This window comes from Saccostrea echinata, unplaced genomic scaffold (assembly GCF_033153115.1).
Source record: "Saccostrea echinata isolate AGI-Se365-2 ecotype Australia unplaced genomic scaffold, CSIRO_AGI_Sech_v1 ptg000064l, whole genome shotgun sequence".
In the NCBI taxonomy this organism is placed as follows: Eukaryota; Metazoa; Mollusca; class Bivalvia; order Ostreida; family Ostreidae; genus Saccostrea; species Saccostrea echinata.
In genome coordinates, this window is record NW_026889813.1 from 4,370,001 (window position 1) to 4,396,860 (window position 26,860).

Genomic DNA, 26,860 nt, shown 5'->3' on the forward strand with positions numbered 1-26,860 from the left:
AGAAAAGATATTGGTTCAAACACAAAAATATTGCTAACCAGGATGTGATACATCATTATGTCAATAAATATTTTGTGGTGATAGTGAAAGCAAACAAAATGAAATTAAAACCTATCTAGTATATGTATATATTTACTGACGTTAATTTCCAAGAAAACTTGGAGATATTCAAACATAAGGTTATGTTATAATGTAACCTCTCTCTGGAACATGTACCTGTGGACACTGAATCACACCCATGGTCAAACAGTTCCCCTAGAGGGGTGTTGGTTCCCGTGCGGCGTGCCTGCTTCCCATCAATGGCATCCAGGGACTGATAGATAAACACCCCTAAGGCACAAAGGAGGTACACTGATCGGGGAGCCTGTAAAAATGATGGAGAAAATTATTTATCTTTAAAAAAAATGACTTTGGCTTTTATTCTAAGAATTTTCTTTTCATTGATTGGTGGACTTTTTTAAAATCAATTTAAATAGCTTAAATACTTCATTATATTATACTGGGTTCTTAAAATTACTTGATATGTTATTTTAAAAATATGATTATCTGTCATTGAAAATATGTCATGCATGCACTTCCAAAACTTTCTACAAATAAAGGATTTTACAGACATTAAAAAAACATAATTCTTTGTAATACATTTCAAAATAATTTATTTTCTTCCCTTTAATAATTTTCCCATGATGAGAAATCACTGCATGACTGTTTATTTTTCAATGGAATTTTACACATTACTACCCAAGAAATCCTGAAATTTGCCTATTTTTTTTTTTTTTTTATTTTCTGCATTGTCAATGTCATACTAGGAAACTCATTAGGAATGTACTTATGTATTAACAGCTATTATCATATGGTACAGTAAAATATCTATGTTCTCTTTCATACGTGATCCTTATGGTCATTACCCTCAAGTAATTAACACTCAATACCAATTATGATGAACATAGTCATGTAAATGACTTCCTTCTGTATAGTTCAGTACATACTCATCATTATATAAATGTATATTCATTGGTACAAAACATTGTATTACTGTATTATCCCTTCCTATACACATTGGTTCAAAGTCCAATAATAAATCTGCATATATATCATGAATATATTTTGTATGTAACATATTATATCTGTTCACATTCATTTTTATCATAAAAAGCTGTTCCTAAATGATATGGCACTTTTTTCCCCAGAGTTAAACACTTGTTTTACTTGTTCAGTAAAAAGATATACATGCATTCCTGTGTAACCTGGTAACAAGTTTCTGATAAAACTATTTTTGCTGTATACTTTTATGAAAGCTTAATTTGAAATGTAATATCATCATGGATTAGAAGCACAATCGCATCATTGTGGATCAAAGTAATAAGAAATGTTAAAATATCACATACATCTACATTTTCAACTTTTCAGGTTCTATAGTCCTATTTAGAGAATGCAATAACAATACAATACCTTTTTCATAATGTTCACTATCAGACCAGATCAGGCTATCTTACAGTTTGATAGCCAATGGAGCCTTATAAAACAATGCAACCTATGTCCAGTTTATTGTATATATACCCAAACAAAACAATTAGCTTTCAGATCATTTTTGGATTGGACTTAACAATTTGGATTGAGTTGATAAATACCACTAATTAAAACATGTGAAATAAGATTTTTAAAACTATATTGACAGAATGACAAAGATTATGAGTTCCCAAGTATATTAAAAATCCTATTATCTTCACTTTATTTAGTCTACTAAATAAGCATGATAAGGGTGCATTGTAAGACTCATTCTTAAACACAACATTAATTCTTTAAAGCATAGAATTTTTAACTTAAAAGTTTCTCATGTTTGTTTTTATATATGACATACGTTCATTGTTATCGAGACCCCTTAAATGCTTTACATGTATATGATATAAGGGTTATTGACATATATTCTGCATTCCTAAGTTTTACGTTATTATTTTTATTATAATGAGACCATTACAACTGGGGGTTTTTTGTCCCAATGTTACCAAACAGTGTTTTATACAAGCACACAACAATAACAATGTATATGACAGTATAAGGGTCAATGACTTCCTAAGGCTCATGTGATAATCTGTCAATCAGCAGTTACAACGCACACAAGTGTAATAATAATTGTGATGGTGCGACCATATTTAGAAACATCACTCATTATTATATGATGAATAGTAAACAAAATTTTATGTCATTTAAGTCTGTAAGAGAAATATAATTTAGAAAATAGTTTCGAAAAATCTTTGAGATTTGCCCTAAATTTGCTCATTTGCTCCACCGGAAATTCGTATTTTTATCTGAATATTTACCTCTGTTACGCCGTCCGGCGAGCATATAATTAAAAGAAGAGTGGTCACTGCATTGATGATAAGTCCAAGCAGTGTGATGCTGTTAGGTGCCCATGTCATGGGGATCTGTTCAATCAACCATCTCCAATAAACTTGAAAATACGGCTCAATAAGCGATTGTCCCGTGGCACTATATTTATGCTCTTTTAAATTTCGTAATTGTGTTTGAGTAAGAATTTCTTTCAACATTTCGATCAAAATTGTCCTGAAATACTGTAAGAAACTGTTCTTCTATTTCAGTGCGAATTTACCCAATATGTTGCACATTGTCAGTGTACTATGACCTCAGCCTTCCAAAACAAACAGGACAACATGGCGAAACGCCATTACACATGCGCAACCGGAAATTCTGCAGAAGGGCTATATCAAAAGTAGTCAAAATCAAAGTTTCCGGAGCTTTGCTAGGCAAGGCTGTGTTTATGGCCGGGGAGCAGAGCGGATCGAAAATCCTTGTCTAGCGAAGATGATCACACGACAAAAAGATTCCTATACGCTTTTGAGATATATCTCTCCATAAAAGAAAAAAAAAAATCATCCAATCGCCGAGTATTACATATTATATGTACATTTACATTCATATGCACTATTATTTTTTTCTGATAAAACCTAACAAACTTGTCATTAAACACACTCTGTACTTGTCTGTTTTTAATAGGTATATATCGAATATAAGAATTATGCTGAGTTTGGAAATGGTCCAAAATATTGTTGGTATACATTTTTAAAACTAATACTTCTCAAAATATTCATCTATTGTTACATATTTACCCCCCCCCCAATACTTGTCAATCGCCAAATGCCCATGTTCTATAAGCATACATGTAATCTTTTGTGTATCTGAGAAACTATATTATATAACCAGACTTGGAAATCGAATGAAACTAGAAATTAATATATGTGTAAATAAACACATTTAAGCTGGTGTAAATCTGTAAAGGCAGGTACTCTGGAAAATGTCAGTTTTTTTCTTTTCAAATAAATGCTGTTTTTATGCTCCCGTATCGAAGATTCGGGGATATATAGTTTTTGCCCTGTCCGTCCGTCTGTCTGTTTGTTTGTCCGCAAAACTTTAACCTTGCCCATAACTTTTGATTGGTTGCAGCTATGCATGGCTTTCATATTTCACATGTGTAATCCTTGTGACAAGACCTTTCTTTGGGTACCACCATATTTGACCTTTTGACCTTGACCTTGGAGTTTGACCCATTTTTGCAAAATTTTACCAAACTTGAACCTTGGCCATAACTTTTGAACAATTGGTGCTAGGGCATTCTTACATCACATATGTAATCCTTGTGACAAGACCTATCTTTGAATACCAACAACTTTGACCCTTTGACCTTGACCTTGGAGTTTGACTACTTTTGAAAAAAAACTTTAGCCTTGGTCATAAGCTTTGAATGGTTGGTGCTAGGGCTCTCATACTTCACATTCTACATAGATTTGCAAAAAAATGACCTTAATTTGCATAAATTAGCATACATTTACATAAATTTATATAAATTTGCATAAAATGACCTTACTTTGCATGAATTAGCGTAGGTTTACATAAATTCACATAAATTTGCATTAAATGACCTTTATTTGCATAGATTAGCATATATACATTAATTAATAATTAATTTATGTAAATACAGGTAAACTTCGGTATCTCGACATCGGATATGTCGACAACCTGGGATATGTCGACGTCCGTCCGCGGTCCCGGCAGTATTTACTATATAAATGATTTGCAAAAACTCTGTTATGTCGACCTCGGTAATCTCGACAACCCTGGTTATCTCGACGTATATTCACAGTCCCAAGAGCAAAATTTACCTGGTTATATGTCGACATCGGCAATTTTCTGCTCCACTGAACCTAACTGTTTGTCAGATAGGGTCGCTCGTCACACACGGACAGCTCCGGGTATCTCGACGTCGTCAAAAATTTACACCTTTCACACCCATGTTTTGACTGCACGCTGCTTGATTAATTCTATAGACTGTGTTTGTAGGTGAATCCAAAGCCCCCCTCGGCGTCTTTGAGACGTTAATTGCTTAATGTTCAGGTTGGGTAATATCACTGCTAAATCTACACGATTCTGCTTAAATTTACAGGTGTTTATTTATGTCGAAACCGAACATAATTTTTAAAACTGAAAAAGATAACTAAATTACAAAGAATAATAAACATATTAAATAAATTCAAACTAAAGAATTAAATGATGTTCTAATAATATTTCGTAGTTAAAATGCATTCAACAGGAAATAATCCAATTAACGACACGATTAACCGAATCATCCGTAATTCATGCATCTGTGATATCACTACGTTAGTTTAGATACACAAATCTCTTAAAAAAATAATATTAATGCACATTCTTCCTGAATGAAATAAGAAAAAAAAAATAATTACGCACTTAATATGTTTTCGTATCTCGGAGGTCGACTTTAATTTATCATGTTTATACGGTTCGGTTCGAAGTTTATAGAGCGCATTTCGTATCCTGTTCTGACAAAAAAGCAAGTAACACGCGAATGCTGAATGGAAAACTACAAAAATTTAGAACGATTTCGATAAAGAGAAAGAACAGGTTTTATAAATAAGATTTTTAAAAATAATTTCTTAGATTTTTAATAAAAATAGAGGGATTGCTGAAATAAGTTGACCTACAGTCTATATTGATGTACGTATAATAAGTTTATACACGTGTATGTGTTTGGTTATGCAGTGAAATCTTGGACGTCAAGTCTCAACTCTGATATCTCGACACCTCGGATATCTCGACATTTTCCGATGGTCCCGTCGATGTCGAGATAACGAAGTTTACCTGTATATGCTAATTTATGCAAATTAAAAGAATTTTACGCATATTTATGTAAATTTATGTAAATATATGCCAATTTATGCAAATAAGGTCATTTTATGCAAATTTATATATAATGTTTAATGCATGATACTCTATGTAAATGAAGGAAAGTTTATGTTTTTGATGTAAATGTATGTTAATTTATGCAAAATAAGGAAATCATATGTAATTCTCGTGACAAGACCTTTCTTTGGATACCAACAACTTTGACCCTTTGACATTGACATTGGAGTTTGACCTCCTTTTGGAAAACTTTAACCTTGGTCATAACTTTTGAACGGTTGGTGCTTCGTCTTTCATATTTCACCTGTGTATTTCTTGGGAGAAGGCCTTTCCTTGGGCACCATTAATTTTGACCATTTGACCTAGACCTTGATGTTTGACATACTTTTGAAAAAACTTTAAGCTTTTCTATATCATTCAATGGTTGCTACTAGGGTTTTCATATTTCAGTTTTATTTCTCGAGACAAGGCCTTACTTTGGATACCAACATATTTGATTTGCATTTGAGAAAAGTTTAACCTTTGCTATAAGTTGCCATACGGGGGAATCAGTGTTTCACAAACACATCTTCTTTTTTTTTTAAATAAATTTGAAATGTCAGTTTTTGTAACGATAGAAGCCATTTCGCTAATCATTACCAACAATATGATCCTAATCAACTTTTACAGTCATGTCTGCTCCAATTATTTTCAGAGGAACCCTATATATATGTAGTCGCCCGCGTGGCGCAGTGGTTAGAGCGTCTGCTCTAGAGTCGCGGAGTGAGGAGTTGATCCTTACGTCGCGGGTTCGAATCCCACTGTGGGACGTGGAGACCGGTCCTTCGGATGAGACCGTATAAACCGAGGTCCCGTGTCGCAGAAGGTGCTGGCACGAAAAAGATTCCTCACTGATCATTGGCCGTAAGTGCCGAGTATAGGACAAAATTTGCAGCTCTTCACCGGCAAGTGGTGACGTCTCCATATGAGTGAAAAATTCTCGAGAGGGACGTTAAACAACATACAAACAAACAATATATATATGTACTATTATATATGTATACGTCTTATTTTACTGCATTATCTATCTCTAAATTCCATATAAAATTTCCTCATAGTATTTGTTATTCATTACTGAAACTGACTTTTACATTGATCAGTAATGTTTCAAATGAGAATTCTTTGAAAAAATAAAATCTGATGTAACTCCACATGGACTCAGATTATTGGTGGCATTGATTGTATATACATGCGTACGTGATACCGAAAAATAGGGTCAATATAAACATCTAAATACTGCATAGCACACTTAGAAATATTTAAATTTTTACGAATAATGTTGGTGAAGTAGTACCAAGCTCAATTTTTGAAATGCGGAATTCTTCAAAGTTTGGAACTTAATTAATGATGTATATCAATTTAATCTTTGGGGAAATGCATCATCGATATACCCTTTATAAGTATTTTTTCCTTCATGGAAACATCATTAGGAACTGCAAATGTCAAGTTGACAATAGCCATTACGTTTGACAGCAACGGAAGTCCATGATCAGGACAAAATCTACATATTTTTAGGACTGAGCTAATGCGCCTGACTGACATCTAAAAATAATTTCCAAATAGAGTGCGTTGATAGTGCCCCCCAACTGAAAATCTATGGCTGTGCTCCTCTCCCCCAACTGAAATTGCTTCCTACGGGCCTGTATACTTATTGTATAGGTGCTTCTAAGCTGAATGATCGTGAGAGAAATATAAAGATCAGATTTATTCAGTCAAGAAAAAAATTATGAAAATTACTGATTTTTCGTGGTTGAATTAATCTTCAAAGCTTACGAAAGCGTATGCTGCCAGTTGACAATATTTTGTGCCCCCGTATCGAGGATTCGGGGATATATAGCTTTTGCCCTGTCCGTCCGTTTGTCTGTCTTTCCTTCTGTTTGTCCGCAAAAACTTTGACCTTGCCCATAACTTTTGACTGGTTGGAGCTATGGCTTTCATATTTCACATGTGTATTCCTTGTGACAAGACCTTTCTTTTGGTACCATCATATTTGACCTTTTGATCTTGACCTTGGAGTTTGACCCAGTTTTGAAAATTTTTACCGAACTTTAACCTTGGCCATAACTTTTGAACGGTTAGTGCTAGGGCTTTCATACTTCACATATGTAATCCTTGTGACAAGGCCTTTCTTTGGATACCAACAACTTTGACCTCTGACCTTGACCTTGGAGTTTGACCTACTTTTGGAAAACTTTAACCTTGGACATAACTTTTGAGCAGTAGATGCTAGGGCTTTCCTATTTCACATGTCCTTGTGACAAGACCTTCCTTTTAATACGAACAATTGTAATCCTTTGACCTTGACGTTTGACCTTCTTTTGAAAAACTTTAACCTTGGTCATAACTTTTGAACGATTTTGATGCTGCGGCTTTCATAATACACATGTGTATTTCTTGTGAGAAGGCCTTTCCCTGGGCACCATTAATTTTGTTCCTGTGGCGGGTTTGATAAAAGAGCTCGACAGGAACTATTCCCCGAGGGCTTGCACGAGGAGAATAGTTCCTGTCAAGGGTTTGATGAAAGAGCTATCCCACTCACAGCCAGTGGATAAGCGTTTTATTATACTGATGTATATCATAATTTCTCAGGGTTGGATTTACCTGATACTACAGTTCGATAGTAAAAACATGAATAAAAAATAATTATAAAAGTTTTGAACAAGTATTTGGAATAAGATAACACTGCTAGAATGAGCTGAAATCCTGATGACATCACAATGCTAATGAAGTCAGGATGACATCATAAGTCTATAGATTCATTACAGGAAATCACAAAATTGGCAGCAAAAATTGCATGAAAATTTTCTGAGGGGTGGATAGCAAAAACTATACCCCGGGGTATAGCTTTGCTATGTGTGGAAATTTTGAGACTATAAAGATAGTTATTTTACCTTCTTAACTTTATATACATGATATAGGAAACATTTTAACAGAAGTAAAATAAATTTTATATATTTACATCTACTGAATATTATCTCCTTTATTTCTTTTGAAAACCATTTATCAATACTTTAAAATAACGCTGCCAAGCAAGCCATCTGTATAATTTCTTGAGTTGTGGCTCTTCCATCAACGAAACATACAATGACGTTACGGTATACATATCAATATATAATACAGTATCTAACGTACTTAATCCTACTTTATAAGATTATGATTATACTCGGGTTATAAAATATGTATTTTTTCTGCAACAGCTACAACATAAATTCCCATACTAACAACCAAAGAAAGTATTATTGCCTGACGCCACGTGCGTCAGCCAGTATAAGGATTAATATTTCAGGGATCCGAAACTAAGCGATCACTCTTAATGAACTAGATTTTGTGCAAGCTGATTTACATCGGAATTTGTTACCTGCATTTAAACAAATACAGTGTGCAGAAGAAAGAATCACATAACTGATGCAAAATAATGATGTGTTTAATTCCTTCAATTTTTTTGCATGCACATGTTTATTCTTTGCGATTCTTTGTACGGACATGTCCGTGTAACACTTTTTCTGCGTTTCTAAACTACTGGATCAGTCCATTTGGCTTTTGTGAAAGGGGTGACACAATCATTTCGCACCAAATGTCACATGTAAATTATCTTCGCGCCTTTTTCTTGGGTTGTTCCAGGCCCGTAGGAAGCAATTTCACTTTGAGGGGGCACAACCATACATTTTCAGTTGGAGGGGCACTATCATGTACCAAAATTTCTTGACAAGCAAAAAAAAAAAAAAAAAAAAGGGTCATCAGACGTTATGATTGAGGGGGCACAAGCATATAGCTATGTTTTCTATAGTATTCTATATATCGGCAAAATTATTGGGGGGGGGGGGGCCGTGCCCCCCCCGGTTCCTACGGCCATGTGTTCTATTGAATGGGTGTGATAACTTCTATGGAAATAAATAAAGTTTATTCTTTTAACATGATTCTTAAGCTCCAGATTTTTTATTAACAGTAAATTTTATCTCATTTTTTTAGAGAACACATTGTATATGGAAGGCAACAATAAAGCAATGGATTTGCTGATTATTCTTACTATTTATCCCATAAGTGGACTAGTCTAATCATAAACAAACTCCCTCCACCTAGTAAATGGGACCTCCCTTCTTGATTCAGTCTGTTTTCCACCTAGCCTTTTTTTCAATATTACATATATTAATAATGTGCGTTACAAGGTTAGGTTTTTAAAAAAGCTTAGAAAGTCATGACGCGAGTAGCATCTTATTTCATGCTTTGTGATGAACAAGGGTTTCCTTTTAATACAGTGACAATAGTGTAGTCAGTACCCGTAGCACCCGTAGCGGAATGGGCTTCACTCCCGTAATGTTAAAGAAGAAGACATAATGATCTGTACTGGTTTTCATTTCATAAAAAAGCACGTTATTATAAATATGAGAAAGGTCCTGAAATCGATTGAAAAGAAAAACTAAACAATTTCAAAACTGTACAATTATAAAGATGTATTTTAAACTCATTTATAATACATGTATATGGTAAGACCATCATCGTGCGAGTTTTGTCCGGGGGGGGGGGGGGGAGGGGGGGTGTTATTAGTATCTTGTTTTGCGCTAGTTATAAAGTGTACAGGTCATTTACTTGGATTTCTAGAGCAGCATTGAAGCATTTTTGTCTCAAACACTTCAAGACAACTTTCTCAGTTAAAACTGTTCATAATTTACTTCGTCGTCGAGAACGACGGAAAACAGACCAGTCTATAAATAGAGGCCGTCGTCACTGACCAGGGAGTGTGCATGAAGAAGCGCGCCCTCTAGTAAGAGAGTACATGTAAAATGAATTTCTTGAAAAAGAATCATCTAACTATTTTTCCCAGAATTATCAGTGGCGGATCCAGGAATTTCATAACGGGAGGGCGCAGTAGAAGGCATGGGGGGTCTGGGGGGCTGTATTGAAACCCCAGTGGGACCAGGGCAAAGCCCTGATGGGGGTTCGGGGGCGAAGCCCCCGGAAGCTGTCGAATTCTTACAAACAAGAGGTGTTTTTTCCTTGATTTTAGGATAATGAACATGTAAGTTCTACATACAAAAAATTCAAACGGGGGGAGGGGGGGGGGGCGCACGCCCGGCGCGCCGGTGCTTGATCTGCCTTTGATTATAATCTACGCTAGCGCACTTGCAGTTTCATCCCAAGGTAACTAGTCAGCCCGTGGGCTAACTAATAAATGACCAAATAGTGGCATGTCTTAGATATTCGTTAATCTGCAGTATTTGGTTATGACATTTAAGAAAGTCAATTGTACATCTTCTGTAATGAAGTATCGCAACTATGTCGCTCCTTGATGACGGAAACGTTTAGCACCTCTCTTGCATATACGTTCCATAGATATTGATTGATTAGTCAGGCAAGCTTTTTGAAAAGCTATTACTTGTATTATTTAAATAATATCACCTAGCATTGCTTGTGTGTAAAGTAAATTTATAAACAGAAACTCGATAACAAACATATGTATTCCTTTTTCAGTTGACATTATAATTAAAATCAGTACGCAAAGTACTTTTATTCAATTTGCATGCAACTACATGTACTTTTAAATTACAAATAATAAACCACATAAAAATTGTCCAAGTTCTAATCTGTCAAATGCAGGAAAAATTAATCAAAGTACAAAACTTCGACATAAAATTATGAACTGATTATTTTATTTAAAAAAAATAATTGTCCTCTCGTATGGTTTTCTGTCCTTTCCCGACCAGAACAATGGACTCTGCATAAAGAAGCCTTTTGTTGTAGCACAACACGCACTCCATTTTCTTTGTTTCCGGGGAAGTAACAAATATATCCTCATTCAGATCGCCCTCTCTCATGACCATTATAATTTTTCGTTGCTCGTATGCGTTAAGAAAACTATAGGAAAATAAAATAACATCACACCCTTTCTGGTGAATATCAAGAGAATCTGATATACGAGAAATATTTGAGCATACTCACAAGAAATATTTGAGTATACTCACAAGAAATATTTGAGTATACTCACAAGAAATATTTGTACTTGGGAGGGATCTGATGATGAAAGTTCGAGTTAGCTTTTCTAAATGCAACACGGTCTTCAATAAACAAAAAAAAATATTGTTACAAGTATATATATTTAAAGAAAAAGGACAAAGTCTTTCACTTTAATTTTCCTATTACACTTCAGGTACTGGAAGCCTCTCTTCATGATCTGGAACATGCGACGAACAAAGGATGTGGTGCAGTTCCACAACTTAGGTAAGAACGGCAGCAGCAGAAATGCCCATCAGTCATCTGTTTAAAAAAAATGGGAAAACTTTACTGTGTAGTTCCATGAAAAAATGTGAATTGACCATATAGATAAGTATTCTCTAAGCAAATACAAGCTCATATATCCTACAGTATTTCTGCTGATCGAAGTGACCATAATGATGGGCAATCGGAATTTTTTTTTTCATGATCGATTATCGGAATAATCGGATTGAATTGAACATATCTTATTGTAATATATATACAATGGGATTGGGCACAAGTTCTTAAAACTTATTTCGCCCTCTCCCTACATGAGAAGTCTATAAAGTCTTAGTTAAATGTGTTACACAGTTTTAGAAATAAATTTGATAAACTCACAACTTGAATTTGTCAATTGCAAGAATCGGATGAAGAATCTATTGATTTGAAGTATTAATTTTTTTTTTTCATTTTTGAACGAAAAATAAATTGGTAAAAAATTGTAGTGATTTATCAAATGCATCTTTGATGTATTCTGTTTGATGTATTCTGTGTCATTAATTACATGTGTATAGGATTTACTTACATTAATACAAGATTGAATCCAGAAATCATAGGAATAATTTGCTTTTAAGTAATATTTTCATTAATCGATGATCAAAATTATAATCGATTATTATCCTATAATCGGGGACCATTTTGATTAGATAATCCATTAAATCGATTAATCGGTACATCGCTAAGTGACCAAAAAAGAAAAACAAGAAAAAAAAGCAAAAAAAAAAAAGTTTGGAAAGGAATCTGGAAAGGGCGATTAATGTCTATATATGTAACTAACACGATGCTCAGCAGTCAAGAGCCTTGGGTGTTTTACCCTTTGCAGCCCGTCAATGAACTCCTGTGCTATAAAGAGTCCCCATAAGTGTTTCTTATTACAGGGGCACCATGCAGACACGCCTTTCATTATCTGGTCTGATACAGAACTGAGACTTAGTGGGAATTTTAGTATTGCATGATGATCTAAGCTGTAGCGTAATGTAGAATTCTTATGGGCGTCTAATTAAGAATGCAAAAAATAAAAGATTCGAAATTTGATCAAAAGACATACGTCCGACTTTAAGACAACCAAGTGATCCAATCGGTCATTGTCATTATTACTCAGATATTATAATGGTACGTATAAATATAATGACTTGGATTGATGTAAATATTGTAACATTGTTACTTTGTACAAATGATTATTGATTGTGTCCGCTTAGGTTTCCTTCCTAAGAATCACGCTTATAATGTAAAATCAAGACAAACTTCAATAATATAAATGACACTAAAATAACAACTGACTGAAATCCACTATATATACTTTTTTCCCTAATGATTTTCAAACTAATTAAAAACGAACTATTACAAAAGAATCGCCTATAATCAGATCTATTATAACCTTATCTCTGTAGCTGCAGACAGAGTGGTTTAACAAACAATGCTGTTGTTTCCCGCGACACTATCTGCAACTACCTGAAAAACACCCTAACAAGAGGCCCATGGGCCACATCGCTCACCTGAGCACACTGGCTAGGTAGAAGCAAACAAAAATTAGTTCAGCATTGAAAAGTTTTAAGGGGAGGGGGGGGGGCTTCTATTTACACTACCTCTGGATGCTTCTATATCAATATTACTAATCATGGCTTTAATTGCTATTCCTAAACAGAAGAATTTTAAAGATTTTTTTCTATGTATTCCTATATAAAACTCTGATTGTTCATTGTGGCCCCACCCTACCCACCGTAAATTTGAACAAATTTGAATCTGCACGACCTGAGGATGCTTCTGTAATGATATGATTAATCATGGCTTTGCTGTTTTTGAACAAAAGATTTTTCAAGATGATTCCTTTATGTTCTTATGCAGAGCTTTGATTCTCTGTTGTGCCCCGAACCCCAGGGGGAAGGGGGTCATAATTTGAACAAACTTCATTCTACAATACCTAATGTTACTTCTGTATAAATATGACTATAATAACGGCTTAGTTGCTCTTAAGAAGAAGATTTCAAAGATATTTCCTACGTAATGGTATGATCAGGTTCTTACAAGGAATATATATAGGTTTTCCTTTTACTCTGTTTGAGTTAATGATTGGAATGATTATCACGACAACTCTGTGTGAGGATCGATATATCACACAGTACTTAATTTTTTTTTCTTTTTAAGAGATGGGAACTGGGTAAGGTACTACTTGTACAGTGTTTCTCCCCTAGGTTCCCATTGATAGATAAGAACCAGTTATCTCAATCTTCATCAGATTTACTACACCCAGAGCTTAACATCAATTAACTTCTTAATTGCTGACTCATCGTCTAACTTCCACAGCTAACTTCTGAATGCCTGACTTTCCCAAAGCTTTGCGTTATATACCCTTAGGCTAGTCCATTCCAAGGGTTGTCAGGTCATTCCACTACTGAGTATATGAAGTCTTCAATGCGTTTTACTCAAATGCCCCTTAACCATTACACTTATATTATACAATTAATTACCCCTTATGCGGTCAACATGGTAAAATAAGGACCCGAGACCTGGCCCACGAGGTGACCTGACCTGACCGAGGCCGCGTAGCGGCCGAGGTCAGGTCAGGTCAGCGAGTGGGCCAGGTCGAGGATCCTTATTTTACCATATTGAACTCATAAGGGGTAATCAATTGTTTTATTATACCGATATAAGTTAAGGCAATTTTTGTAAGCTTAATTACTAAAATAATCAATTACATGTATAAGACCTATGAACTGTTATCAGTGTTCCATCGGGATCGGGATTCGCTAGTGAAGTTGTTCACTTTTCGGCTGCTAGTCTTGTAAGTTTTTGCACCGCCGATTTATTAAAACACTCTGTGATTGTCAGTAACATTGCATTTTTATAAATTCACAGATACCATTCCCGACTACAATGACAATCTGGTGTAGACTTTAAGTGTACAAGAGAGCCGAGTCTGCGTTCGTTGAATTTGACATTGTATTGTAACGAAAGTTAATTTCAATGAAAACGATAAATGTTATGACGCATCTAAAGGCCAATCGTGTTCCGTATCCTAAAAATACTATACATATTTTTATAACGGCAATTTTTGTAATGTAAAATCATTACTGTATGCATATTTTTTTTTAATTTGAATGGAATTTGGAGTAACAGGTCATTTTAAGCGGTCATTAATTTTATTGACCGGTCATTATACCCCACGTGCAATGATTCCTAGGTCATTATTGCTGTAAAAGGTACTTTTTGGAGTCATTATTGAGTTTAAAAGCCTTCTAACAAGCCAATCAAATTTGAGTATTCTTAATAGAGGTATAATAAATTCCTATGTAAACCTTGATCCACTGTTGTGGCCCCGTCCTACTCCCAGGGGTCATGATTTAAACAAATTTGAATCTAATCTTCCTGAGGATACTTCTGTATAAATATGTCTAATAATGGCTTAGGTGTTCTTGAGAACAAGATTTTTAAAGATATTTCCTATATATCCCTATGGTAAACTTTGACCCCCCTGTTGTGGCCCTGCCCCACCCCAGGGGTTATGATTGGAGCAAACTTGAATCTACACTACCTGGGGATACTTCTGTAATAATATGACTAATCATGGCTTTCCTGTTCTCGAGAAGAAGATTTTTAAAGACATTTCTTATATATTCCTATGGAAAACTTAGACCCCCTGTTGTGGCCCCGCCCCATCCCCGGGGGTTATGATATGAACCAATTTGAATCTAGAGTATGTAATGAAGCTTTCACATAAGTTTCATCTTTTCTTGCCCAGTGATTCTTGAGAAGATTTTTAAATGACGCCACCAAATTTTCACGAATTCTTAATTTTCCCCCTTGAAAGAGGGTGCAGCACTTCCTGTGAACAAACTTGAGTTCCCTTTACCCAAGGATGCTTTGTGGCAAGTTTGGTTGAAATTGGCCCAGTGGTTCTTGAGAAGAAGTCGAAAATGTGAAAAGTTTACAGACGACAGACAGACGCCGGACACTCTGATCAGAAAAGCTCACTTCGGTTCAGGTGAGCTAAAAAGTCACTTAGGCACCTTTATTACTTTAAAGTCACTAAGACACTAGTCACCAAGACACTAACATGGCCGTAGGAACCGGGGGGCACGGGGGGGGGGTGCCCCCCCCCCCAATAATTTTGCCGATATATACATTACTATAGAAAACATAGATACTATATGCTTGTAATTAAAACGTCTGATGTTTTTTTTTTTTTATTTTTTTTTTTTGCTTGCCAAGAAATTTTTGGTAATTGGTAGTGTCCCCTCAACTGAAAATGTATGGCTGTGCCCCCCCCCCCCCCCCCAACTGAAATTGCTTCCTACGGGCCTGACTAAGGAACTAGATCCCTGAGCTCAGTAGTCCAATTAACAATGCTGTTATTTCCCGACACAGCTCAAGCAATGAGTAAGAATCAGGTAAGCGTAAATAAGATGGGTGTCTTTATTTTCACCTTTTATCTTATGCCTAATTTCTACTGATTGGTTAATAATTGGTGAGCTCTGATTGGCTGTAATGTAAAGTTGATTGATTAAATATAAAATTATTCGATTGGATGATTCCAGGCGCCTTTCAATCCAAATTGATTATTCTATATCATTACAATATAAACCCGATACTAACAGCATGTATAAGTCCTCCTTTCCTGGACACGGTTTGGGTTTCTCCATAAAAACCAATCAATTTCAAACTTCTCAAAACTACTCAGTCAGACAGTGGCTCTTCCTCACTAAATGCATATAAAGAAAACTAAATAATGAATATGCATTTTCTAAATATGAATATATAAATTGTAATTATCCAAATTTGAACTGAAGAAAGAAAATTATGTTTCCTTCTGTATGTACCAAGGTAATTACTTACCAACAGAAATTCTCCTCGTGTTTGGCCGTTAAGACCAGCATCTGCAAGGATATATGATCTCTTCTCTTCAAAGAAAGCCATGATTGATCACTGATCAATGTTTGAGAAACTATCAAACAAAGTATTTACTGCATGGTGTGGTGCAACTCGCGAGGAATGCTTCTCACAGAGACAAAACAATGACGTCATAGCGGTGAAAAATTATTGTTACGTCATAACCATTTATGATGGTAGTTGTAGTTTGGAAATAGTAACATAGATATTCCCCAAAACAACTCCTTTACACTCTTTTGGTGCCCAATGCCCTACAAGCTTCATAAACTACAAGGCAATACTTTCGTACTTAAAAGGTAAAACCTACACTTTAATTTTATCATCATGGTTCCATGTGTATCACAGGCCCCACACTTTAATTTGTACCATAGGACTGGCGGTAAATTTTGCTTTGATGTTGCTGTGCTGTATTTGCCAGAAGAATCACAGTTTTTTTAGTCACGCTTTTGACATCAAGCCACAGTTTCAAGACATTGACTAATGAATGAATCATCTTGGCAACAAGCCATAAGGTGACAAGACCTTGACTGTTAATTTCCAGACCTTGGCAATGGCTGATGAATGAATTTAAACAATAAAATGTTTTTTTGGTTTTTAGTACCTGAATTAATGTCGCAGCTGTTGCAGAAAAAATACATAACCCGCGTAAGCGGGTTACGTAATTTTTATGCTCCCCGTATCGAAGATTCGGGGGTATATAGTTTTTGCCCTGTCCGTCCGTCTGTCTGTCAGTCTGTCTGTCTGTTTGTCAGCAAAAACTTTAATCTAGCCCATAACTTTTGATTGGTTGGAGCTATGGCTTTCATATTTCACATGTGTATTTCTTGTGACAAGACCTTTCTTTGGGTACCACCATATTTGACCTTTTGACCTTGTCCTTGGAGTTTGGCCCATTTTTGCAAAATTTTACCAATGTTACAGGTCCAATAAATATAAGACTGCTGTATGGGTTCTATTCTTTTATTTAGTACATCTTGATGAATTGAGCCCTAAAATTGAAAATATATTATAAATACATGTAAATCTACAAATCAAATAATTACAACATAAACAATTATATATATCACATGAAATACAATGGTATAACATTATGCTCAACATTATACTTTCCTTCATGATACAGTATGTACAGCACTCTGAATAAAGGGCAATAACTCTTAATTTTAACTGAACAGATTTATAGGGCTTTAATAAAACATAAAAAATAAAGGTAAAAATGGATTTTGGTAATTAAGCTTGGTAAATCAAAAATATTTGTCAAACATACTTTGTAACCAATACTTTCATTATCAATTCAAAGTAATAACAAGATGTTTTTGTGAAACACTGATCCCCCCGTATGGCAGCTTATGGCGAAGGTTAAAGTTTCTCAAATGCAAGTCAAAATCCAGGCCAAAAGATAAAAAATGTTGATACCCAAAGAAAGGTCTTGTCTCCAGGAATACACCTGTGAAATTTGAAAGACCTAGATACAACTGTTCAAAAGTTATGGCCAAGGTTAAAGTTTTTTAAATAAAAGTCAAACGTCAAGGTCAAGGTCAAAGTGGTTGGTATCCAAAAGAAGATCTTGTCACAAGGATTACATATGTGAAGTATGAAAGCCCTAGCGTCAACCATTCAAAAGTTATGGCCAAGGTTAAAGTTTTTCAAAAGTAGGTCAAACTCCTAGGTCAAGGTCAAAGGGTCAAAGTGGTTGGTATCCAAAGGAAGATCTTGTCACAAGGATTACATATGTGAAGTATGAAAGCCCTAGCATCAACCATTCAAAAGTTATGGCCAAGGTTAAAGTTTTTCAAAAGTAGGTCAAACACCTAGGTCAAGGTCAAAGGGTCAAAGTGGTTGGTATCCAAAGGAAGGTCTTGTCACAAGGATTACATATGTGAAGTATGAAAGCCGTAGCATTAACCATCCAAAAGTTATGGCCAAGGTTAAAGTTTTTCAAAAGTAGGTCAAACTCCTAGGTCAAGGTCAAAGGGTCAAAGTGATTGATATCCAAAGGAAGGTCTTGTCACAAGGAATACACATGTGAAGTTTGAAACCCTAAGCACCAACTGTTCAAAAGTTATGGCCAAGGTTTAAGTTTTTCAAAAGTAGGTCAAACTCCAAGGTCAAGGTCAAAAGGTCAAAGTTGTTGGTATCCAAAGGAAAGCCTTGTCACAAAGAATACACATGTGAAGTTTGAAACCCCAAGCGCCAACTGTTCAGAAGTTATGGCCAAGGTTAAAGTCTCATAAATTTTTGCAAAAGTGGGTCAAACTCCAAGGTCAAGGTCAATAGGTCAAATATGATGGTACCCAAAGAAAGGTCTTCTCACAAGGAATACACATGTGAAATATGAAAGTCATAGCTCCAACCAATCAAAAGTTATGGACAAGGTTAAAGTTGACAACAGACAGACAGACAAACAGACAAACAAACAGACAAACGGACAAACAGACAAACAGACAGACAGGACAAAAATAATATACCCCCGGGATCTTTCGATCCGGGGGCATAAAAATATCTAAAATAAATAATACATGTTCTTACCAAAGACAATGTGTCTGGAGGCTTACTGATTCAGATTTATATATTTACAACAACTTGTCATATGGTAACCCAGCACCTAGTCATCAAAATAATATAAAACAGTTCAAGGTGCTGCATACACACTTAAATTTAGTTTTTAACATTCAGATTATTTAAAACCAATAAGTCTTTTAATCAAGCAAAATAATTAACTTATTCAAATCTAAGCTTTAGGTAAACTTTATATTAACTTTAAATGTCATAGTCAAAAGTATAGAGAATTAATTTAAACAACAAAATTAGTAAAATTAGTAAGAGAAATCTAACCTGCTGCTACATGTATCAGGACCAAGGTCTGGCTAGAAAGTGAAAAGCATGAACTGCATGGGATAAATGTACCACCTGACTGACCAAAATGACTTAACCAATAGCAGAACAGGGCAAGACCTCAATTATAATAATAATACATCACATGACACTACCAAACTGGACAAAACACTACACAAAACACAAAACACAACACAAGCACATGGCCAGGTAAACATTGAAATTATATAAACAAACACATTTAATATTTTAATAAATTTTATTAATCTGACCTTACTACACCAAACTTTAACCTTGGCTATAACTTTTGAACAATTGGAGCTAGGGCTTTCATACTTCACATATGTAATCATTGTGAAAAGATCTTTCCTTGGATACCACCATATTTGACCTTTTGACCTTGACCTAGGAGATTGACCCACTTTTGAAAAACTTTAACCTTGGCCATAACTTTTGAACGGTTGGTGCTAGGGCTTTCATACTTCACATATGTAATCCTTGTGAACAAGACCTTTCTCATCTTCACTAGCCAAGGGTTTCTGATCCGCTGCTCTCCTCACAAACTATTGGCATACGGTGCAGTCAAAAGTTGGGATTGTTTACGACACGTTGATCTCGAATCTTCCAACATACGCACAAACTGCGTCATCGACAAAAATAAAAGGCGTATTTGAAAATTTACGTTTTTAAAGAATAATTAACAAGAAGATATCGAGCAATGTTTATTTGTTATTTATCGTGCAAATCTATATCTACAATAAGATTCCTGATCATTATATTTGTACATCAGCTTAAGATTGGATGACACCATATCTATTTATAGAGTGGCATGTTATCTTACGAATCGTTGTTTATTTGGGTTTTTCATTCACGAGACTAAAGAATCAAGATATATCCCGAAGGCAAATATCATCATTTACAAAAGCAATTGCTGATTGGTCGAACGATGTCGATCAACTCCAATCACAACTCGAGAAAAAAACCCAACTTTTAACAGCACCGAATGCCAAGGGTTTGTGAGTAGAGTAGCGGATCAGAAACCCTTGCTAGCGAAGATGGACCTTTTTTGGATTTAAACAACTTTGACCCTTTGACCTTGACCTAGGAGTTTGACATACTTTTTAAAAACTTTAACCTTGGCCATAACTTTTGAACGGTTGGTGCTAGGCCTTTCATACTTCACATATGTAATCCTTGTGACAAGACCTTTCTTTTGATACCAGCAACTTTGACCCTTTGACATTTGAGTTTGACCTATTTTTGGGAAACTTTAACCTTGGTCATTAATTTTGAACGATTGATGCTTCGGCTTTCGTATTTCACCTGTGTATTTCTTGGGAGAAGGCCTTTCCTTGGGACACCATTAATTTTGACCATTTGACCTTGACCTTAATGTTTGACATACTTTTGAAAAAACTTCAATGGTTGCTGCCAGGGCTTTCATATTTCACAGGTTTATTCCTTGAGACAAGACCTTACTTTGGGTACGAACATATTTGACTGCATTTGAGAAAGTTTAACCTTTGTTATAAGTTGCCATATGGGGGCATCAGTGTTTCACAAACACGTCTTGTTTTTTCTGCAATAGCTGCGACGTTAATTCCCGTACTAACAAACAAGTTTATATTTATATCTGTATAAAAATTAATTAAAGTAAAATTAAGTATGCTAAATGTTGTTTTATAGATGTGTATGTCATTGTATGCATAATTGATGGAAGAGCCATATGCAGGTGGCTTGCTTAGTGGCATTTACTGACTGATAAATGGCAATGGTTTTCATGATAAAATAAAGGAAATAATATTCAGTGGATGTAAATGTTAAGTCAACAGTTTTAATGTCAAAAATGCTAACATTAGCTTGTAGATTTTTGCTTCTTAAATTTTCTGTATGTTTCCTCGCGTATCCTTATTCAGTAAATGATACGTCCTATCTCGAATTCATTCTCTTTCCTGTCTCCAAATACATGTAGTAATTTCACATTAGAAGTCCCCGCGTTTTTTTTATCTTCCAATATCATTCAAAACTTTCTTCAAAATGTCAGAAATCATTTCATGGTTTCTGTACGTCGATTGCCACATAGAAAAATTTCAATGGCGATGTTTTTCATTGAACCCCCCCCCCCCCCAATTTAAAAAAACTGATCTCGAAAAATAAATTTTCTTTCAGAGTTGACGGTCTCAATATAAAAGCCTACAATCGCTACCCCTGTAGGCCTACCTGACTAAAAAACATGTTATCTGCGTCTTTAACATTCCAAATTAAGGTACACAGTCATCACACGTACCCATTCCGAATATTTTATCAACGATTTGCAGTAGCAGCGCCGCACCAAAATATGATCCTTGCAGATGGAGACAGCTATTTAAACAGACTCCCGACCGTAGCTTGACACCTTGTAGTAGGCAGTGCTAATTGTCAACTTGCTTTTCTCTCATTGGTCCTCTGGTACAAGTAACTTACACAATTGATATTAATTGGTTATCGGTAAATACACTCACAGTTCTTATTCAATCGGGGCTCCGCCCCTCGTGAATGAAAAACTGTGAGTGTATTTACCAAAACCAATTAATATCTATAGTGTAACTATAACTTACCAAAGCATACTTTTTGGAACAAAGCAGATTTAACCAAATGAGTATCCGTGTGGCGCAGTGGTTACAGCGTCTGCTCTAGAGTCGCTGATTAAGGAGTTGATCCTTACGTCGCGGGTTCGAATCCACTGCGGGACGTAGAGACCGGTCAGGTCCCGTGTCGCAGTAGATGCTAGCACGAAAAAGATCCCTCACTGCTCAACGGCCCTGAGTGCCGAGCATAGGTTAAAATTTGCAGCTCTCCACCGGCAAGTGGTGGCGTCTCCATATGAGTGAAAAATTCTCGAGAGAGACGTTAAACAACAAACAAACAAACCAAATGAGTATCAGTAAATCAGAATACGTGCATGCGCATATTTTCAATCAAGCTGAAGTATTAGAAATACAGAGCAACAAATAAAATTTCAAAGAATTTCATTTAAACTTAGAACATTACATCAATCGAAATATTAACAGATAAAATTCAGCACACCTGTATGTATTCATTCATTTTTTATGATACCATAATATATTTACCTACACTCAGATGTTTGTATTTTGTTGAAAATTAAGGAAAGTTTTTCAACGTCGAAAGTTGACCCGGTCCATTTTCACTGCTTTTCTATAATTATGTATTATATTTTTAAATTGTCATACAAAAAGCAGACTTTAATTTAAGGTGCAAACGTCTATATTTTTATTGTTAACTTGTCAATATGATTGTTTATATTTTATGATAAGCACGCTGAAAGCTTTCAAAGGGTTATAAAAAAAACTTAATATTCGGAGGAAAATTGACCCATCTTGATCCAATCAGATTTCAGTTGCTAGGAACTGTCCACAAAGCACTCGATCCTGATGGAGTACCTATAGTTTGTCGATAAGGAAGGTCATCTCTCTGCCATGGGAAGCTCCCTACATCAGAACCAGGAGTCTAAATTAAGGTGAAGCTTAATTTACATCCTAGACAATCAACTGTCCATATGGTTTATTTCCACTAACTCCTTGACAACCCTGATGTTTAACAACGTAACAATCCGTTTTTAATTTTTACTCCATATCTCGTAAATCCATAACTGCGCTGGCTGCATGATAAACTTGGCATTGAAATCACAATAATATTTAGATTAGACTTAAATTATATTAATTTTTTATTTCAGTAGACGAAAGTAGACACAGTAGTAATTAATTCATGGTATCCCGTCATTCAATGTTTATAGAAACTTCAAGAAATCATGTCGAACGCAACCGACGCTATAAATTTCCAGTTCACGAAAAGAGACGAAATATACTCTATTTTAACAGTTCTTTCATCTTCATTGTCAGTTTTTGGAGGAATTGGAATTATTGCCATTTACGTTTGCTTCAAAGATCTTCGGACATGTGGGAGAAAATTATTGGTTTACCTGAGTCTGATGGATGCTTTGACAGCTTTTGGTAACATTCTCGGCGTCGTCTGGTTGCTTTGTCGCGCAGGAACAACGTGTCATTCCGTGTACGAGAGCATGGAGTTTTGTAGGCTGCATGCTGCTATAACTATTTTTTCGAGCATCAGTTCCTTTATTTGGATGATTATAATTGGAGTCAGTTTGTTAAAAAGTATAATATGGAACATGCCTTCGTTTGCCAGGACATATATGAAAGTTTTCTATGTTATAGCTTGGCCACTTCCAGGTAGAGTATGACGACATAAAAAATATTCATTTTGACAAACCTGGGCCCCTCGGGTTTTTTTGAACTCGTACATTAAAATTTCACTCCTTGCGTAGTTGTAGAAAGAATGTCACGAAATCACAGACTGCATCTTAAAGAATGGAGTATTCAAGATATTTTGAGAAACAGACCACTGGTGTAACTTTTGCCAAATTATGCATACATATTTTTGTTAAGGAAAGATATTCATAGAGAACCTCAAAAAATGATGTTAAAAGCCAAATTGTCAGAGATAAAACTTTGAATTCAATCCAAAAGCTATGCATCATTCTCTTAAGGTGTAATACCCTGTAGTAGGCTTCGAGCAATTTTTGTTTTTCTCGAAAGTTGTAAAAATATTAACATATAAAAACAAAAATCCCAAATTCATTTTAGAAAGAACATTATGGCAGTTTACCATGTCCTGATCTTGAAATTCTGCATTACCTTAAATGTAGGTTCTAAAACTAGCGCAATATTTGTCATTTTTTCCTCCAACTTTCGTTCCTTAACTTTTTAATTGCCAATACACATGACGCTTGCCGAGTGTATATTGACAATCAAAAAGTTAAGGAACGAGAGTTGTAGGAACAATTAAACGAGTACACATTATGGACCCTCTTTCTCCCTTTGCCGAAATTCTCCAAAACTTCATGAAACACTCACGAAATAATATTACGTAGCACGACTTGACGTCGTAACTGGTTAGAGAACCAAATAAGGAATCACAGCACGAGATTAATGAACATATAGCAGCAATAGGAGAATATTTTGTTATTTTGCATGTAGTTTATAATAATAATGTCAATAATTCTTGCCCATGTTTCTTGGCATCTTAAAACATTTAATTAATAGTTTGGATTTTAAGTCCTTTTTCGATAATAGTACACGTGACTTTATTTTGTATACAGCAAATAAACTACACTGTACTAAAGAAATTTAAAAAAAAAGATACTTTTGACATTGTAGGACTGGTCGCCATTTTGAGTTTGTCACTTGATGTGATTGGTTACGATAAAAACATCGCCAGTTGGTGCTGGATTGATCCAAAAACTCCCGCCATTTTATTCTGGCAGTTCTTTACCGGGAAGGCATGGGAAATGTCTACTTACCTATTGACCATAATGATGTACTCTATCGTCAGATGTTTCTTATTCAAACACGTAAGCATACTACTACATGTAGTACTCGAAATTGTCCAATCGAAATACATTTTTGTCTAACCTATCAAGAAATTACATTGAACTTGAAGGATATTTATTTATTTTTCGATTAACTCAACAAAACAATGAAATTCTTGTCAATATTCTGGCAATGAAACTGATTTCAGACGAATAAGAAGACTCTGGCAAAAAGTAAGAAGAAATCCAGGAAGGCTGCTTTACAAGAGGCGAACCTAAAGCTCACATTTGTGCCAGTTGTTTTCATTGTACTCAGGGTTTGGGGGACGCTTCGATTTCTACTTGGTAATCTGGCGCACTACGACGCACCGTGGATATCATACCTGCAGGTAAGCTGATTTCAAAAAAGATTAATTCAAATACCCGATGCCATAGCAGATCCATAGAATGCGGGGGAGGGGTGAACCCCTGTTTCTGAGTTTAGCAATTTGATATAGTAATTTTTCGTTTGAAGGCCCCCACTTTTTGTTTTTTGAAAGGTCGAATACAGGCAAATTCTTGGATTTGGACAATTAAGTTTTTTATTACTTGTCCCAAGACACAGTTAGATTATTGCACAGGAGTTTGCGTACCTATCAATATTAATTTTACCGAAATTTGAATTTCCAGTAAGGCCAAACAAAAAAATATGTGTGGTTCCGGTTACACCTCCAAAAAAATGAGGGTAGGTAGGTAGGGTTTTTTTTTTTTTTTTTTTTTTTTTTTTTAAACAAAATGATTTTCTTAATTTTTCTAAATAATACTTATCACTACTTTGCAAATGACATTTAGATGTGGTGTGATAATATACTAGTCAATATTGGTAGGGTACACCTACATGCTAGCTTGCTTTGGATTTAACACTAATAAACACTTGCACTATGTTGTGCAAGGGGGCCGTCATTGCTGAAACTAAAACTTAAACCGGAGCCATTGATGGAAATTGGGGAAAATTCCGGAAAAAATATGAAAATTGCCAAAAAAAAGTTTAGGGTCGGGGGTATAAAATAGGGACGGTCGGGTAACCGGAACCACACATATTTTTTTATTTGGCCTAAATATAAAATAATACGTAAAACCCATAATAAACTTTTTTTTAATATAGGTATTACGTATTTTTTATATTTACTGAAAATTTCGGTAAAATTGATAGGTACGCGAACATCTGTGGATTATTGTAACTAGTAGATTTCTTGAGAGGTTGCCCCCCCCCCCAAATTTTGAAACCGTTGCTACGGGCCTGTATATGACAACGTTTAAATCATAGCTGAGACTAATCTGGTTTCTTTGTCGTCAACTCTTACAAGTTTCCAAAGAGACATAGGGTGTCGTTGTGGCTATTGAAGCTCAACATAATATATATTTACTAATCTATACGAATAGAACCAGGTTATGTACACGTATCTCTACACCATACCCTAAACACAAGTTAACAATCTGTTCATTATTTCAGGGAGTTGGGGACAGTTCTCAGGGCTTTGCCAATTTCATCCTTTACTGTGCTTTGACTGACAAAGTAAGAGAAAGGGTGTTTTCCGCCATATTTTTACGACACAGAATTCAACATCCGGAAGAAAATCCCCGACAACTCAAAGCATCAACAGTGGAAACGCAACTGTCTCAAAATGACGCAACAAGGACGGAATGAGTTTAATTCTAATCGAATACGACAAAATCTTTAATTTTCTTTTCAATTACTTTGAAGGAAAACACTGCAAATGACAGCTTGAGAATTATCTCGTACTCACATTATAATAAGAGGAATTGTAAGGTGGAAACGCCAAATATAACTAGTGAACTAAGTACTTAAAAAGGAAATATAATTTAGAGAAGTGTAGAATAAATGAAAATTGACGTATTTCTTATGTATATTAGTGTTTCTCAATCAATAAAAATACAGGTAAACCCCTTGATTTGACGAGTGTTGTTAATTTAAACCTACTGGGTAAATCCACTTTTCTGTGTCCGTGTGAGCAGCATATATCGAAAAATATCTCTCTCTCTCTCTCTCTCTCTCTCTCTCTCTCTCTCTCTCTGTGTGTCTCTCTCTCTCACACACACACACACACAGCGCTAGGAAATTATGCTCAATTTATCAGAAGCACTTGTGTTTAGAGTGCCAAAGAATTTTTAAATTGAGTTTTAATTATAAAAGAAATGGAGTAGTACCTGGGCGCAGATGAGTAAAAGATATACAATGGCGGGAAGCTTCGG

The 26,860-nt window shown here is 35.3% G+C and overlaps 2 protein-coding genes and 1 long non-coding RNA gene across 3 annotated transcripts in view; 1 reads left to right on the forward strand and 2 right to left on the reverse strand.

The window, feature by feature from the left end:
• Positions 1 to 2,699, reverse strand: part of LOC133175621 (choline/ethanolaminephosphotransferase 1-like) — a 16,411-nt gene extending 13,712 nt beyond the window's left edge. The window contains exons 1-2 of the mRNA XM_061310736.1: positions 2,319 to 2,699; positions 217 to 364 (exon numbers count right to left, since the gene is read on the reverse strand). Coding sequence (XP_061166720.1) covers positions 217 to 364; positions 2,319 to 2,546 — 376 coding nt within the window. The 5' untranslated portion in view covers positions 2,547 to 2,699. The remainder of the gene's footprint in view (positions 1 to 216; positions 365 to 2,318) is intronic.
• Positions 2,700 to 11,386: 8,687 nt separating this feature from the next.
• On the reverse strand, positions 11,387 to 16,421 carry LOC133175931 (uncharacterized). The gene is made up of 3 exons (XR_009719353.1): positions 16,333 to 16,421; positions 16,093 to 16,198; positions 11,387 to 11,502 (listed from the first exon to the last, which is right to left on the reverse strand). It is a non-coding gene; the product is annotated as an uncharacterized LOC133175931 (long non-coding RNA).
• A 2,866-nt stretch (positions 16,422 to 19,287) lies between these two features.
• On the forward strand, positions 19,288 to 26,559 carry LOC133175685 (G-protein coupled receptor 157-like). Its single transcript, XM_061310793.1, has 5 exons — positions 19,288 to 19,431; positions 23,015 to 23,468; positions 24,456 to 24,649; positions 24,817 to 24,996; positions 26,100 to 26,559. Exons 1-5 carry the CDS (start codon positions 19,288 to 19,290, stop codon positions 26,292 to 26,294), a joined length of 1,167 nt encoding a protein of 388 aa, XP_061166777.1. The 3' UTR covers positions 26,295 to 26,559.
• Positions 26,560 to 26,860: the final 301 nt, after the last annotated feature.

Excerpts from the sequence above, each read along its gene's own strand:
- LOC133175685 (XM_061310793.1), top strand. The coding sequence starts at position 19,288 with ATGTACCACCTGACTGACCAAAATGACTTAACCAATAGCAGAACAGGG. Across the intron at positions 24,650-24,816 it reads GATGTTTCTTATTCAAACAC|ACGAATAAGAAGACTCTGGC; the intron begins GTAAGCATACTA and ends AACTGATTTCAG. Across the intron at positions 24,997-26,099 it reads CGTGGATATCATACCTGCAG|GGAGTTGGGGACAGTTCTCA; the intron begins GTAAGCTGATTT and ends TCATTATTTCAG.